Source organism: Callorhinus ursinus, unplaced genomic scaffold (genome assembly GCF_003265705.2).
Source record: "Callorhinus ursinus isolate GAN/ISIS: 27379988/994484 unplaced genomic scaffold, GSC_fseal_2.0 scaffold9, whole genome shotgun sequence".
Classification (NCBI taxonomy): domain Eukaryota; kingdom Metazoa; phylum Chordata; class Mammalia; order Carnivora; family Otariidae; genus Callorhinus; species Callorhinus ursinus.
In genome coordinates this window covers 44,095,378-44,112,664 of record NW_027397071.1, presented here as the reverse complement: position 1 = coordinate 44,112,664, position 17,287 = coordinate 44,095,378, and the positions used below count along the sequence as shown (strand labels likewise).

The 17,287-nt window shown below is 35.1% G+C and overlaps 2 protein-coding genes across 6 annotated transcripts in view; one reads left to right on the top strand and one right to left on the bottom strand.

Moving 5' to 3' along the window:
* The window catches only part of LRRC40 (leucine rich repeat containing 40), a 54,037-nt gene extending 37,789 nt beyond the window's left edge, over nt 1-16,248 (bottom strand). For 2 of the 4 annotated variants that reach the window (XM_073896544.1, XM_025871827.2), the window contains exons 1-3: nt 16,056-16,248; nt 1,570-1,751; nt 419-492 (exon numbers count right to left, since the gene is read on the bottom strand). In XM_073896544.1, the coding sequence (XP_073752645.1) occupies nt 419-492; nt 1,570-1,751; nt 16,056-16,206 (407 nt within the window). In that variant the 5' untranslated portion in view covers nt 16,207-16,248. Of the gene's footprint in view, nt 1-418; nt 493-1,569; nt 1,752-5,301; nt 5,336-9,484; nt 9,548-16,055 lie in introns of all 4 variants that reach the window. The other 2 variants (XM_073896546.1, XM_073896545.1) reach the window with 2 other exon arrangements.
* Nucleotides 16,249-16,351: 103 nt separating this feature from the next.
* Nucleotides 16,352-17,287, top strand: part of SRSF11 (serine and arginine rich splicing factor 11) — a 43,544-nt gene continuing 42,608 nt past the window's right edge. The window contains exon 1 of one of the 2 annotated variants that reach the window (XM_073896534.1): nt 16,352-16,445. The gene's annotated coding sequence lies outside the window, so the exon portion shown is untranslated. The remainder of the gene's footprint in view (nt 16,446-17,287) is intronic. The other variant, XM_073896535.1, reaches the window with a different exon arrangement.

Below are 17,287 nucleotides of genomic sequence, written 5' to 3'. Positions count from 1 at the left end.
AACTGGCCTTACATTTATAAAATCAGAAAAACATGCAGGCAATTCTGCAAAAATAATAAAAAATTCAACAAAAATAATCTGAGAAAATTTAAAATTCTTACTCTGGGGTGCCTGGGTGGCTCGGTCGGTTAAGTGCCTGCCTTTGGCTCAGGTCAGTCCTGGGATCAAGTGCCGCATTGGGCCCCCTGCTCAGTGGGGAGTCTACTTCTCCCTCTACCCACCCTGTTCTCTCTCTCTCTCTCACACTCTCCCTCAAATAAACAAAATCTTTAAAAAAAAAATAAATAAAAATTCTTACTCTGCTTTTACCACTTTGAGTTAATACAAAAATATTTTCTAGTATTAAAAATTTTTTAAAGAATATTAGATTTACACCCTTATATTAGCAATATTGAAATTAAATAAGCTTAAATTTTACCTGACATTAAGTTTCTGAAGATTTTCTAACTCTTTTATAGCAGAAGGAAGGGATGTCAGCTGATTATCATGTATCTAAAAGTTATTAAAAAACAGTCAATATCTTAGTCTTTTAATTAACCAAATGAGTTTGCCATTGTACAGAATTTTTCAACAATAATTCTGCTATTCTAATTCAATAGTATACTTGGAGTATTGTTAATTTGTTCTATGTATAGAAGAAGAAAAGGAATTTGAAGTTGACTAAGCCCCTGTTCACAAGTCATGAAGTGATGTCATCAATTTTAAATATTACAATTAAAAAAAATAACCTTACCTCATTCAGTGGAATTTCAATCTCAAATGAGAGATGAGAGGGTTAGAAACTAATAGCACTTGGTGGTATAATTTATGTCAACATATACAAAAAATGAAAAGAAAGAGGAGGGGGCCCTCTATTATGTTCTCATATTATTTTTAAGATATAAGGATACTTAGAGAACATCTAAGTCAATCCATTCATTTTGCAAATGAGGAAAATAAAAACTTCTCTAGAAATTTGACCAGATCCAACACTTTCAGACATGAATTGGAAGATTTCTGATGTTCCTAAGTAAAGTACATCAAAACTCCAGATTGTGAAATAAACTACTCATGCTTTACAATATGACATGGCAATGAGACTAAAAAATAGTCCTTGAATAAACACACAAGAAGTTCAATAATTTAAGTCAGTATTGAAGTTTAAAAAAAAAAAAGTAATTTCAAGTACTGCTTTAACGTCTAGAATGATGAAGAGAAAAATAACAGCAATAAAAGAAAAAAGATGAGCAACAGCAACCACTTGTTAAATATGGATTCTGTTTGCATGCAATAATGCATTCAATTCTAAGAACAATTTTTAAAAATAGGTAGTAGTGTCAGTCCTGGTTTATAGATGTGGAAACTGAGGTACAATGAAGTAACTTTCCCAAGGTCACACAGCTATCAAGTGACGCAGTCACAATTGGAAGCCTTATGATCTGTAAGTGCACTCTTAACCATCATGCTATGCCTATCAATAATTTATTCTTCCTTACGTTCTACCAATTAAACATGTGTTTTCTGCTTATCAAAGCCTAAATTTACCTTTAGAGTCTCTTTAACAAGCCCTATTGATACCAGTCAACTTACATCAAGAACAGTGAGTGCAGGCAGGAGTCGTAGGTCATCTGTCAGTGACTTAAGTTTATTGTTGGATATGATTAGTTTGGTCAAATCCGTCTGCTCCCACCATCGCTCAGTAGCACTGAATGAAAGATTCTGATTAGCTTCCTCAGGAATATCCACATTTATTCTCCAGACACACTGAGGTACTATTTCCATCACCACCACACCAAAAAGAAAGAAAACAAGAAGTGAGATACTAAGTGACATACTTTTATAATAGCCATTCAGTTTATCTATTGAAAAGCATTTTCTGAAACATTAAAAACTTTTTAAAAAGAGCAATAAATTACAACTAAAGTTGATTTTGTTCAAAAACAGAATGTGAGGGTGCCTGGGTGGCTCAGTTGGTTAAGCAATTGCCTTCGGCTCAGGTCAAGATCCTGGAGTCCCAGGATCGAGTCCCACATCGGGCTCCCTGCTCAGCAGGGAGTCTGCCTCTCCCTCTGACCTTCTTCCCTCTCGTGCTATCTCTCATTCTCTCTCTCTCTCTCAAATAAATAAAATCTTAAAAAAAAAACCAATGTGATATGTATTTTATATATTAAATCTTACTTTTATTTTTTTTAAGATTTTGTCAGACAGAGAGAGAGAGAAAGAGCACAAGCAGGGGGAGGGGCAGGTAGAGGGAGAGGGAGAAGCAGGCTCCCCACTGAGCAAGGAGCCTGATGCGGGATTTGATCCCAGGACTCTGGGATCATGACCTGAGCTGAAGGCAGACGTTTAACCATCTGAGCCACCCAGGTGCCCCTTACTTTTATTTTCATTCAACTATATTTACTATACACATACTCTGCACAGCACATTGTAGTAGATATATAAGACAATAAAGAAGGGACTTTATCATTATGCTAATACAATAAAAGCATGAAAATCAACATTTACAAGGTGATGTCATAAGTTTTATAACAGGAGTATATACTGAGAAAGCACTAGTAATAATAATATCTAATAATAATAGCTAACATTTACAAATACCAGGCAATTTTCTAACATACTCATTTAAACCTCATAATAACTCTGAGGTAGGTGCTATTACCATTCTCATTTATAGACAAGAAAAATGGGGCACAGAATGTATAATTTACCTAGGGCTATCCAGCTAGTAGGTAGCAGAAATGGGATTCAAACACGTGCAGAGCTATATTGTCTTGACTCTCAGTGGACATTTGGAAGGCATAACTAATTCTGGTAGCTGCTATTTTACCTAACATACAATTTTATTTCCTAATCCATCACACAATATTGTGTGAATTCTACTGCAGCAAATACAGTAACCTCTTAAACACAGCAAATAAGACCATATAAATTGAACAGGGAGAGTCCAGGTTCACCACTATAAAATCTGAAACTCCAGAAGGTATTAACTTGCTATAGCGTTGTAGCAAAACTATTTTAGAGTCCTTCATTCCAGGGCACCTGGGTGGCTCAGTCGGTTAAGCGCCTGCCTTCGGCTCAGGTCATGATCCCAAAGTCCTGGGATCGAGCCCCACATCGGACTCCCTGCTCAGTGTGGAGCCTGCTTCCCCCTCTCCCTCTGCCCACCCCCCAACTCCTCTTGTGCTCTCCCTCTCTCTCACTCTAATAAATAAAATCTTAAAAAAAAAAGTCCTTCATTCCTTCATAAAAGTAGAACTACATAGTAGTATGATCTAGAACTTTCAGCGGTTATTAATGAAGGCAACAATTGGTTATATCCTGCAGTCATTGACTAAGATGTCAGAATGAGACTAAATAGAAAGCTGTGGTCCAAGTTTCCAATTCAGGACACTGAAGTATAATTCAGGATTACTAATCTGATACAATGGTTTTATAGAAGCAAAGCAAAGCTCCTGAAATCCATGAGACTTACACTCCTTCAAAAAAATGGGGTATCTAGGGGCACCTGGGTGGCTCAGTTGGTTAAGCGACTGCCTTCAGCTCAGGTCATGATCTCAGGGTTCTGTGATCGAGCCCCACATCGGGCTCCCTGCTCAGCGGGAAGCCTGCTTCTCCCTCTGACCCTGCCCCTGCTTGTGTTCCTTCTCTTGCTGTCTCTCTCTGTCAGTTAAATAAATAAATAAAATCTTTAAAAAAAAATGGGGTATCTATATTCATATTAGAATGAATGAAAAGATCCCTTTCCTACCCCTTCTCTCTGGTTAGGTAGCCTCTTCTTTATACTTCTACCAACGAATCCAGATAATATGAATATTATAGAATATAAGTCCATTCATGTTTCTGTTTGTGGATAGAGGTTTATTTTTAAAGTAAAGCAAAATAAAAAGAATTCACTCTCCCCAACTTTTCTGAGAGCAAAAGCACCATAAAATGTACCATTATTACTACTATTACTATTACCAGTACTACCATTATTATTATTATTATTTTGGTATATAGGTATGGATGGTTGAGTGGGAATAAGAAATAGAGATCAACTACAGATTAGCATGAGAATTTATTGACACCAAAAGAATCCATATAACTGGCGATGTTCATGTATTTGACTAAAAATCAATGTTACTCTTGAGAAAAAATTTTTTATAAGTCACCAATGTGCCATCCAGGTTCAGTCACCAACAAAAATTTCCAGAAGAGAAAAACAAGGCAAGATGAAACAATACAAAACACACAAAAAGGTACAGAAAAAACTATGTGATATGCACAACTCTACTCCTAAGAAAATATATAGAGCATTTGTGCATCTATTTTTCTCTGATACCTATATATAGGTACATTAAGATGATTATAATTAAAAAGCAATGTAATAAAAAATTTTGGGGGGGATGAAGGCAGGGAGCACAAGAAATTCATACACAACATAATGAAAATATCTGTTACCCATCAACTATACTAAATGAATGTTACAGTTTTATCATTATTTCAGATTTTTTTGTTAGCAAAATTTGTCCTTGTGGGAACTATCAAGGAATGGATAACTGTTGATACTATATTGTTACTGAATATGTATCAATTTCCTTTACCATAAACACTGACATACTGCTCATTCTTTTCCCCATTACAGTTTGTGAGGTATCCCAATTTCTTGAAGAGCTTATAGCTTCAAGATTCATGTCACTTTTCTTTCCCTACCCACAAACACAAAGAACCACTAAAAGTTATAAAAAGTCCTAATTATTGAGGAATTCTATAGAGCCATCCTAAAATAGCTTACCAATGCGTGAAACAAATACAATCAGGTAAAGATAAATGTCAATAGGCATATAAATGTGAAAAAAAATTACTATGTAGTCAGGTTTATTTATTTATTTATTTATTTGGCTCCACACCCAGTGTGGAGGCCAACACAGGGCTTGAACTTACAACCCTGAGAACAAGACCTGAGCTGAGATCAAGATTTTGACACTTAGCCAACTGAGCCACCCAAGTGCCCCTCATAAAGTACCCAAGTGCTTTATGTAATATTTGAAGTGTATACCTAATATTTAAAGTATATACACAAATATTTAAAGTATATACATAAATATTAAAGTATATACATAAATTTAGAGAATAGTATAATGAAGTAACACTCCATGTATCCATCACCCACCTATAACAATTATCAACTCATGTCCAGTCTTGCTTCATAAATAATCTCATTTTATAATGATCTAAGCTACAATCATAAACTAGAAAAAGAACCCAAAGTAAACAAAAGCAAAGAAATAGAGGGGAAATCAATGAAACAGAATAGATAAAAAACAATGAAACCAATACCTGTTCTTTGAAAATTGGAATATCACCTTAGATCCTACAGATGTTAAAAGGATAAGGGAATATTATAAACAACTTTACATCTATAAATTCAACAGCTTAATTAAAATGAACAAATTCCTTGAAAGAGGGAAAAAAAACACAACAGCAATATAAAACCTGAATAGTCTTGCATCTATTAAAGAAATTGAATTTGCTATTTTAAATATTCCCATTTAAATATTTAAAACATATTTAAAACAAAGAAAACTCCAGGCCCAGATGGCTTCACTGGTGAATTCTAACAGACATCTGGAGTAGAAATGATATTAACTCTACATAGACTCTTTCAGTAAATGGAGGAAAGAACAACCCCTAACTCATTTTATAAAGCCAGCATTAGCCTGATACCAAAACCAGACAAAGACATTAAAAGAAAAAAAAAAGAAAAAGAAAAAAACTACAAACTCCCTAATGATTATAGAGAGTTCCTATAACAAAATTCCTTAACAAATTTATTACCTACATATAAAAAAATACATCAGAATCAAGTGGGAATTACATCAAGAATGAAAGACTGTTTTAACATTTGAAAATCAATGAGATCTATCATATTAACAGAAAAAAAGACACCAATGATTCTCAAGAAATGCAAAAAAAAAAAAAAGCATCTGACAAAAATAAACAAGAAAAAGCTCTCAAAAACCTAAGTACTGAAGGGAATTCCTTCAACCTAATAGAGGGTTTCTATGAAAAGCATATAGCTAACATCATACATAATGGTAAAGACTAAGTGCTTTCGCCCATTATCACTACTTCAGAATTTTACTCTGGGTCCTGACCAATGTAGTAAGATAAGGAAAATTTATTTATTTTGGCATTCAGATTGGAAAGGAAAAAGTAAAACCATCTCTATTAGTAGAAAACATGATCATCTATGCAGAAAATCCTAAGGAATCTAAAAAAATTATATGGAATGGGTTTAGAGATTCCACAGAATTCAAGGTTAATATACAAAAATCAACTGTGCTTCTATGTACTAGCAATCAATAAATGAAAATATTTTTTAAATACTTAAAGATTTGTAAGACACAGCATCTAAAACGATGAAATACTCAGGGCTAAGCTTAACAAATATATGCAAAACCTTTGGTATGAAAATAAAAAATATTGCTGTGAAAATTTAGAGAAGGTCTAGATAAGCAGATAAATATACCACATTACAAACTAATTAAGTTGTCACTTCTCCCCAAGGTGACTTACAGATTCAGCACAGTCCTAATCAAAATCTCGGACAGCGTTTCCACAGAAATTAACAAGCTGATTCTAAAATGTATTAACAAAATGCAAAAGAACTAAAATAGATAAAATAATTTTTGAAACAGTAGAAAAAAGTTGTGGAACTTAATGGTACTTGATTTAAAGTCTTGCCATAAAACTTGTCAAGACAGTGTATTAGTATAAAGATATATAAATCAATAGAAAAGATGAGTTCAGGAATATTCCATGCAATAATATATTATCAATTATTTTCAACAGAAGTGCCAATTTAATAAGAAATAGTCTTTTCAACAAATGGCACAACAAATGGTAAATTCATATGGATAAAAAAATGAACCTCCACCTTTACCTTATGACACACTCTAAAATTAACTTAAAATAGAACATAGACTTAAATATGAAAGACAAAACTATAAAACTTCTAAAAGAAAGCAGAGGAGAAAAATCTTCACAGCCCCTGGATGGATAAAATTTCTTAGGATAGAAAAAGTACAAATCCCAAAAGAAAAATAACTGATAAGCTGGGCTTCCTCAAAACTGAAAACTTACGTTTTTCTAAAGAAATCATTAATCCTCAGACCAGGAAAATATATTAGATATCAATAGAGATAGATATCTGAGAAGTACTTCTGTTCCCAAAATATAAAAGTTCTTACAACTTAAATACAAAGAGCCCAATTTAAAAATAGACAAAAAATCTGAACACTTGGCAGAAGATATACAAATGGCCAATGATGATTGAAAAAGATGCTCAACATCATGAGTCATTAAGGAAGTATAAATAAAATCATAAGGAGGTACTACAACACAAGCACAAGAATGCTAATGTCAAAAAGACTCACAATACAAAGTGTTGGTAAGGATCTGGAGCAAATGAATCTCTCATGTTTACTAGGAGCAAAAAGCTCAGTAAATTCTTATAAAGTTAAATATACACTTATTACTATATGTCAAGCAATTCTACTCCCAGGTATGTAACTCAACAGGAATGACAACATATGTCTACACAAAGACTTTACTTGAAAGCTCATGGCAGTTTTATTCATAACAGCCAAAAACTAGAAGCAAATCAAATGTTGATCACAGGTGAATGGATAAACAAATTGAGGTATATACATACAACAGACTATTACTCAACAGTAAAAAAAACTACTGATATAAACAACAGGGATGAACCTCAGAAAACATACTAAGCAAGAGAAGCCTAAAACAGAACAAAAATTGCAAATGTATAATTCCATTTAAATGAAATTCTAGAAGCAGCTAATCTATATTGACAAAAAGCAGATCACTGGTTGTGTGGAATTAGCAGTGGGGGTTGACTAACAAAAAAGGGGCATAAGGGAACTTTTTGAGTGTTGGAAATACTTTATATTCTTTATTGTGGTAGTGGTTACACAACTGTATGTATGTGTATGTGTGTATGTGTGTGTGTGTGTGTGTGTGTGTGTGTGTACATATATATATGTCAAAACTCGCTGAATGGTATACTTAAAATGGATGCATATTGTTTATAAATTATACGCCAATAAGGTTAACTCAAAATAAAATAAAGATGATGTAATATATCAAGGTAATCTTATGTATGCATATATTCCCATATTTGTATATATATATATCAAATGAATAAACAAATTGAGGTATATATATATGCATAAATACATATACATATATACACCTACACACACAGATATATATATTTCTCACAAGATGATAATTGTTTCAAACAGTACTACTTGATACAACTTTCTGCAATGATGGAACTATCCTATATGCTGCACTATTTAATATGGTAGCCACTAGCCGCATACAACTTAAAATGTGGCTAAGGTGACTAAAGAACATGATTTTTAATTTTATTTAATTTTGGTTAATTAACATTTAAATAGCCATATGTAACTAGAGGCTTCCACAATGAACAGAATGGCCATGAATGAAGACTGAGAAAAGATTCCTTTGCATGTTTTTGGTGCATATTACTTTATCTTCTACTGACAATAGCTAATTATAGAAATGGGGACTACATATGAGTTGATGGCAGAGAACTGCCTAATTTGGGGAAGATACTTAGAAGTGGGTAAGGGAAGAAACAGAGAAGAAATAAAAAAAAAAATGTTTAAAATGGTATTTACATGGAAGGCTAAAAGAATGTGTAGCCAGTAAACTACAGGAGCAACAAACCATGAAATTTAAAAATCTTTTTTGATGGTTTTGAACAGTCGCATAGATATAATGATCACCCATAGTATATATATTTCCTTAAAGTAGAAAATCGTAATCATTCCTATTAAGGTCTGTACCCTTGTATATGTAGATTCCATCTGCTAAAAGATTGTAAATATATTAAACTATAATACACCGTATCACATCATGGATGTATCACTGACCAAAGAGTCAGAGAACTAAGCGTTGGTTTAAACTGCGCAACTAATCAAACCAGCCAGTAATCCAGCATCTCTGGTTACCAATTTCCTTGTCGATTAAATAAGAGGGGCCCACAGTAACATAAAAGCTAGGTAGGATGCAGCAGTAGTAATACAAAAAGTCTTTTGCTAGAAGCAGAACAATATTTCATATCAGCTTATCCTACAAATGCCATTCACTAAGCCCTCTACCAAATTATGAGGATTTTACAGGAATAAAGCAGTAAGTCCAGCACTATGTAAAAGATCAGGGAAAGCTCATTGATAAACATTCCAAATTTCTCCACATTTACATTACAGAAAGAATCCCATACTGACGATCCACAATACTGCAGTGTCACTTTCAGACTATCTTTAAAGTTTAATAAGAAACAAATATACTCACATACTTATACACACACACACACCCCACCAGAGCAAAATTAAATAGTTATATAGCAGGCATTAACTCAGTTTCAGTTTGAGATTGACCCAGAGGAATGTATCTTTGTGTTTTAGAACACCTGAGTCATGGTTATGTTAGAATGCATGAAGAGAACTGTTCTCTCCTGAAGTCCAGCAGGATACTGTAAAAAACAAAAACAAAAACAAAAACAACAATGTTTAACATATAAAAAAGAAAACATTTTTACCAATCACTTTAAGAGAAAAACAAGTTTGAATTTGTACTTTAATTTGAGGGTACATTCAGCTTTATAGTGAAGATAAGCCTCACTGAAACTGTAATTCCATTCTTTCCAATCTGTACTTTTCCTGTGACAATAACTATGACAGATGGCATTCACTTAACTAATACCCCCCGTCCTCTCCTACTCAAGAAAACATACTAAAATGCAAATGAGTGAACATATTAATATAGGGATAAGTTTAAGTTCTGTACTAATTTATTAAACACATTTTGGCACTGATAGTAACTTGAGATACACTTCTTAAGAGACTGAAACACTTAAGTTCAGAACTATTTTAACAGACCAAGAAATAGGAATGGCACTTTCAATTAACCATCTAGTTCCTTGTTTCATAACCCAAACAAGCAGACTTCCCTGGATTTCAGTATACTAAAAACTAAAGGTTTACCTCAAGATTCTGCTATTATATACAGATTAAAACACTTTCCTCGTTTTCATTTCTAAGAATGTTCAAGAACAGTTTATTTGGATGATCCACTCAATAGTTTCTTTCTGGAATTATTTGTTATTAAAATCTGATACTTTGATTAATTCTTATTAGCTATTTAGACTATTAAATTCGATTAAGACAACAAGTAGTCAAAATAGAGTTAAGCTAAATAGTAAAGCAGAACACAGTTAATATAGATTTAAGGATGGTTGTTTAAAACTTGGGAAATATATGGTTTAGGTTACACTTTTTACTGTGTCATAACAAACTGTACATACGGAAAAATGCAAATTCTCAGTACCTTTAAACAGATGGCATGACATCGTGATGCCTAGAAGCCCTAAACCCATTTACTTAATTCCACAAATGTAAACTAACCAAACTGCTCTCTTCAAAATAAGGATACCCTTATGCCCATATTTCCCTTTCAAATAATATGGTTTCCAAACAAATTTAATTGGTTTGTTTAGTAAAGTATCCATTTACCAATTCTCCTGTCAGTTCAACAATGTGGTTTCCTTTAAAATTTACAGCATTCTTTTTGTTCCAAACTCTGGTACCTTTTACTTTCATTCAGTTTTTGATATATCACCCAAAAATATTTTCTACACTACTATTCTACCAATGTCACGTAACCACAAGGCAACAATCAATACCTCCTTTTCAACTCCATCTTTCTTTTATCTGATCCAATGAAAAAGCTGCAGTATCTATACTAAATCAAACAATGATATATTTTTGTGTACTTGTTCAGAAAAAGAGCTGTCATTCAAAAGTTTCCAGAATATTTCTAATATTCTTCTTTGAAGTTGGTTATTAACAGTTATTTTGTTTCAGCACGCCTTTGTCAGTTTATAGAACTAACACTCAAGAATGATAACTTTAAAACTGCCAACAATATTCAAATGTTTAAGTAAATTATAGTAGTCATAAGATGAAATATTAGTCATTAAAAATAATCAGGTTATTCAAGTGACATCAAAAAATGTCCAAAAAGAAGTCCAGCAGGACTCAGTGCAATTCTAAATTTGTTTAAAATAAAAAACGCAAGGCAAATTATGCATCATAGTCACACAAAAAAATTTTAGAAGAAAAACCTTCAAAATATCAACAGTGACTAACCCTGAATGATTATTTTCCCTTTTTATGCTTTCTATAAAATTATACGTTTTCTATAGTAGACACAATGCTTTTTTAAAGAAGAAAATGATAAATGGGTATTTTCATAAAAGAACTATGGCCTATCAAAAGAAAGGGTACTAAAAGCCATCAAGAGTACTCATTTCAGTTACAGGTAGAAATTAAGGTGTACTGGGTACCAGTTAACACCCTACTAGGGTAATAAAATGTCTCACTGCTCTTAGAGCTTCCACTAAGAAGAATCAATTCAAGGCCACCATCTAAAAGAAAGAATAAACAGAATTTTAACTGTTTTGGGTTATATACATCAAAATGAAAGGCTAGGTTCTATTTTTCCAATATAGAAATAATGGACATGAGCAATTTTAAACTGCTGCATAAATATGGAGGGAAGAAAGACCTGGAGTACAACACAAAGATTTGTTATTTGTTCAATAAGTGCAATTCTTAATAAATAAATTTGAATAAAACTTATATTCAAATGCCTATGTGACCATAAATTGTTTGAAGTGTTAATTTTCTTCTTCACGATATCTGGAAGAAACAAAGATAGCAGATATATAACAAATGCAATTTAAATAAGTATCTGTAACTCCCCACAGCATTCAAACACTTTCATATTTATTATCTCATGTCTTTCATATAAAATATCTCATGATATCTCATACATATTGATAGCAATCAGAAAGAAGCCATGTTTGATAATCGCTTTTGAACATAATTCATAATTTAGGTAATAACATTTGGAGATAATAATAAAAATAATGAGTCTTTTTCATTTTTATTTATTTACTTGGAGATAGAGAGAGAAAGGGGGGTGGGGGCTTGGGGAGAGGGCAGAGGGAAAGGGAGAAAGAGAATTATTAAGCAAGCTCCATGCCCAGTGTGAAGCCCGACATGGGGCTCGATCTTAGGACCCTGAGATCATGACTTGATCCGAAATTAAGGGTCAGATGCTTAACCAACTGAACCACCCAGGCAGCCAAAGAAGACTTTTTAAAAAATGAGGATATTTTAAAAAGTATAACAGTAAAAGGGACAAGATAGTAAAAGTTTATCAGAAAACAGTAATCATTTTTTTACAACTAATTTATGTCAAAAAACAAAACCACTTATGTAGCTTTCATCTATATGTCATATAACACAGACTTTAAAAAATCCTAACTAACAGGCCACTGGCCTTTTATGTATCACTTATTCATTGAACCTTAACTTACTGAACAGAAACATGCAGCATGAAAAGACAAAGGACAACCATGCTCAACAGTAAGAAAACAAACAACCCAGTTAAAAAATGGACAAAAAAGTTTTTTCAGGGCTCTTTGCAAGGAGACTTGGGACGAAGTTGTAGCAAAGCAGCAGCTACAGTTGCACCGTTGTATCTTCAGCTTCAGAATGTTTCCGCTCTAAGTCGTCTCTCCGAGTTCAAAGCATTCCACAAACAACGGCAAGGCAGAGCCACCAGAAAAGGACATCTGATTTCCATGACAAATATGGTAATGCCGTACTAGCTAGTGGAGCCACTTTCTGTATTGCTGTATGGGCATATACAGCAACACAAATTGGAATAGAGTGGAACCTGTCCCCTGTTGGCAGAGTCACCCCAAAGGAATGGAGAGATCAGTAAACATCCCAGTTGGTGTAATACTGAATTGTTTCAAAACCAACTCATAAATGATGCCAAGTAAAAGCACTGTGCACCCATTAAAGTATGGCATGGTTGAAGAAATAAAGTACATTTGAAACCTTCAAAAAAAAAAAATGGACAAAAGATCTGAACAGGCACCACACCAAAGAAGATATACAGATGGCAAACAAGCTTATGAAAAGATGTTCCACATCACATGTCATTAGGGAATAGTAAACTAAAACAACATTGAGACAGGACTACATACTTAATAGAATGGCTAAACTCCAAAAACCTGATAATACCAAATAGCAGCAAGGATGTAGAACAAGAGGAACTTTTATTCATTGCTGTTGAGAATGCAAAATGCTACATCCACTCTGGAAGACAGTCTGGCAATTTCCTACAAAGCTAAGCGTAGTCTTACCATATGATTTAGCAATGGCACTCCTAGGTTTACATCCAATTAGTTGAAAATTTACGTCCACACAAAAACCTGAGCACAAATAGCAGCTTCATTCATAACTGCCAATAGCTGGAAGCAACAAAGATGTCCTTCAAAAAGTAAATGGATAAAATGGCACATCCATACCATAGAATAATATCCAGTGATAAAAAGAAATGAATTATCAAGCCACAAAAAGACATGGAGGAACCTTAAATACATACTGCTTAGTGAAAAAAGCCAGTCTAAAAAAGCTACTTATTGTGTGATTCCAATTATATGGTATTTGGGGAAAGGCAAAACTATAGGAGCAGAAAGAATGGTGGCTGCCAGGCTTGCCAGAAAGAATAGGTAGAGCCCAGAGGATTTTTAGGGCAGTAAAACTGTTCTATATGATACCATAATGGTGGATACAGGACATTATGCATTTGTCAAAACTCAAAGAACTGTACAATACTAAGAGTGAACAGTAATGTGAACTATGGATTTTAATTAATAATAATGTATCAATATTAGTTCATCAACTGTAACAAGTACACTACATTAATGTAAGATGGTAATGAAGGGAAACCACAAGCTGGGGTAAGGGTGTATATGGGAACTCTGTACTATCTGTTCAATTTTCTGGAAACCTAAAACTATTCTAAAGAGACTGTTGTTCTACAACCTAAAAGATTGTTTTAAAAGATTAGTTGTTTGGGGAAAAGAATTTTTCATTACTGTTGTTGTTAAAGTATAGGATTCTGAGAAAAGATGGGAGGGCCTTGTGAATACTTAAGGGCAAGATTTCAAAAGGTTTTTGTATGTTGCACTAAGAACTTTATACTGAATCTTATGATGTATGGGGAGTCATTAAATGTGAGTGACATAATAAGATCCAGGTTTTAGAAAGATAACTCTTGGTGAGGACACTGTTTTAGAGTGTGAGACTTAAAGAAATCCAGGAAAGCATTTAGGAAGCTATTACAATGTTAACAGCGATAGCAATAAAAATGATAACAATTTTTACTGTGTCCTTTTTATTACCAAGGACTTTGTATTATCTCAATTAAATCTTAGTAGGCCCTATTATCACTATCACATTATAAATGAGAAAATAAGGTACAGTGAGATTAAGCATCTCAAAGTTACATGAGTGGGGCGCCTGGGTGGCTCAGTTGGTTAAGCGACTGCCTTCGGCTCAGGTCATGATCCTGGAGTCCCGGGATCGAGTCCCATATCAGGTTCCATGCTCAGCAGGGAGTCTGCTTCTCCCTCTGACCCTCTTCCCTCTTGTGCTCTCTGTCTCTCATTGTCTCTCTCTCAAAAAAATAAATAAAATCTTTAAAAAATAATAAAAAAAAAGTTACATGAGCAAAGATATGCAGATAAGGAGCATGGCTCCATAAGGGGCTATACATGTTTCAGAATTACAGAGGTTTGGGTGTCAAAGGTTGAACGACAAGAGATGTTGAAGGCTATAGCTAGATAAACACATTCTACATTATGATAACAAGGATTTCTTTTTGATTTATAAGCTACAAATACCATGTTCTTCTCCTATATTTTTCTCCTCTATGAAATACTATACATCCACTCATTCAACATAATTTATTGAGTACCTAGTATGTGCCAGGTATTGTGGTAGGCTCTGTTTACACAATAATAACCTAAACAGTCCTGATCATGTCATCATGGAGTTAAGAGTCAAAATTCATTTGCTCCCTTAAATTTTAATAGACAAAATCATCTGGATCCAATCAAAAAGTACATTCCAGTACACCATCTAGTATTCAGAAATATTCATTCATTCACTTATTCCTTCCACAAACATTTAATAAGAATCTATTATGAACCAAGCACTATTTTGGTTGTTAGTGAGACAACAATGAATAACACAAAGCTCCTTGATTTCATGAAACTAACATTCTAGTGGGAGAGCAGGGAAGACAATAAGCAAATACATAATATAAATTCTGATAGTGATAAATGTTATTTAAAAATTAAACAGGTAAAAAAAAAAACCATACTGTTAGCAATGATATTTACTGATTAGGGTAGTTAGGAAGGGCCTGTCTGAAGGTGTGACCATTGAGCAGAGTCCTACAGGAAGCAAAAAGCCCTAGAAGGGTATCAAGGAAAACGTTCCAGCCTCTGAGTAAAACAAATGTGTATGTACATCTGTAGTTTAAAAATATTTGTTTCCACTGATTAAAAGATTTTCCAGATAGAGCAGAGAATTTACGTCATATACCCTTTCATTTGTTCCGAAAGTATTTGCTTGGTCTACTCTATATATGACACAATAAAAAAGCAATCATTATAAGGAAAATGGAAGGTTTCAATCCCAGATAGCCTAAAACCTGAATATAAGTAGAGGAAAACATTACAGGAAGAATGCTATATTCTCTCTCCCCAATCCCTCCCTTACACAAGACACAATCACAAGAGCATCTGGCTATTATTCATTCATGGTATCCAGAGAGGTGCTTGCTGATCTTTACTAGGTTTTTGAGGATGGTCTCAAATTCACTTTGTGTGGCATCTATCCTGATCCTCAATTTAAGAAATATGCTCAGAAAAGTAGGAACCGAACGGGCCTGACCGAACCAGTGGGAATGTGATGGGTGCCTGAATTAGAGCCCGGGGGTCCTGGCTAGGAGACTGTGGCAAAGATGGTCAAAAAAAGCAGGCGAAGGAAAGGGAGTCGGCCAGGGGCAAGTGCTTTCTAATAGCACAAGCTGGTCGTACCTCTGGATCTTACCTTCACTGAGATTCCGACCCGACAGGTTTAACTGGCCGCTCTTCCTCGCTGCCTTTAACAGCCCCTGCGGTACTGAAGCACCGAAGTCTCCCCTCTCAGCTCTGAAACCCACTCGGGTACCTCGCTCCGCCACTCCCTTCAGGCTCGACATGTTCAAACGCTTTAGTCCAGAAACAGAGCCGCGCGCGTGACGTTTAAAGGTGGCGCCGGCGTGCTACCCCGCCCCTGCCGCGAGCGCGCGCTCCGTGCGCTGTGCTCGTGGCCTGGCGACGGGCCTTCGCTCTCCGCGGCGCGGCCCCGATGTCGTCACCGTCAGTGCCTGGGCTGGAGCGTAGAGGAGCCCTTCCCGTTGCCGGTGCCGGCCTTGTGTCTTGCAGTTACTTCGCTCAAGTAAGTGCGTTTAACGGGCTGAAGAGGGGCTTTAAGGGTTTATTGTTTGTACTGTTACTGCGACTCCAGCCTTCTGTTCTGTGCTCCCGCCTTGGCGAGGGTGTCAGGGAAGGATAACCTCTCTTCTCGCCTGGCCTGAACGTGGGCCTTGACTAAAACTTGAGACCTGGGCGCGGTCTGCAGCCTCTCTGGACCCTAGAGTGTGTTTGTCGTTTGTGGTGGTGGCGCAGGACCTTCGTCCGGCGTCACAAGTAAAACAGATTTGTGTTCTTCGCGCGTATACCGGGACTCCTAGAATTAGAGCACCTTGCCTGCTGTTGTATTTAGTTTATGGTCCAGAATAGGAGGTAGTGTGAAATGGAAGGGCTGGCATCAGAGGAGAAAAAGAAAGCTTAATGATAAATGTTCTCTCCACTGGACAGTGTACAGAGACAAGTGGAGACGCAAACTTTAGTGTAGCGAAAACAGCTTGGACTTTGAAGCCCAGGAGATGTGAGTTCGAATCCCAGCTGCTTCTGTATCTTACCAGCCGTGTAACTAACTAGGCAGTTTATTTGCCCGTTTTTAAAGCTTACTTCTTTTTAGTGAATTTAGGAATAATTCCTAACTCATTCGGTTTTGTTGTTCGTTTGTTTGTTGAAGTAAGTGAAGATAGAGCTTTAAATATTGAGTGCTTGGTGAGGAAAGGGACTCCAGGATAGAAAATGAAGATTTTGTCCAATACGTCGGTTTTCCCGGGTAGTTAGTTTCTGTCTGAAATGTACACCTGTATTGATTCATTCGACAAATAATTAGGAATTCATCATTTTCAGTACTGTGCTGGGTGCTAGACTTTTCTTTTG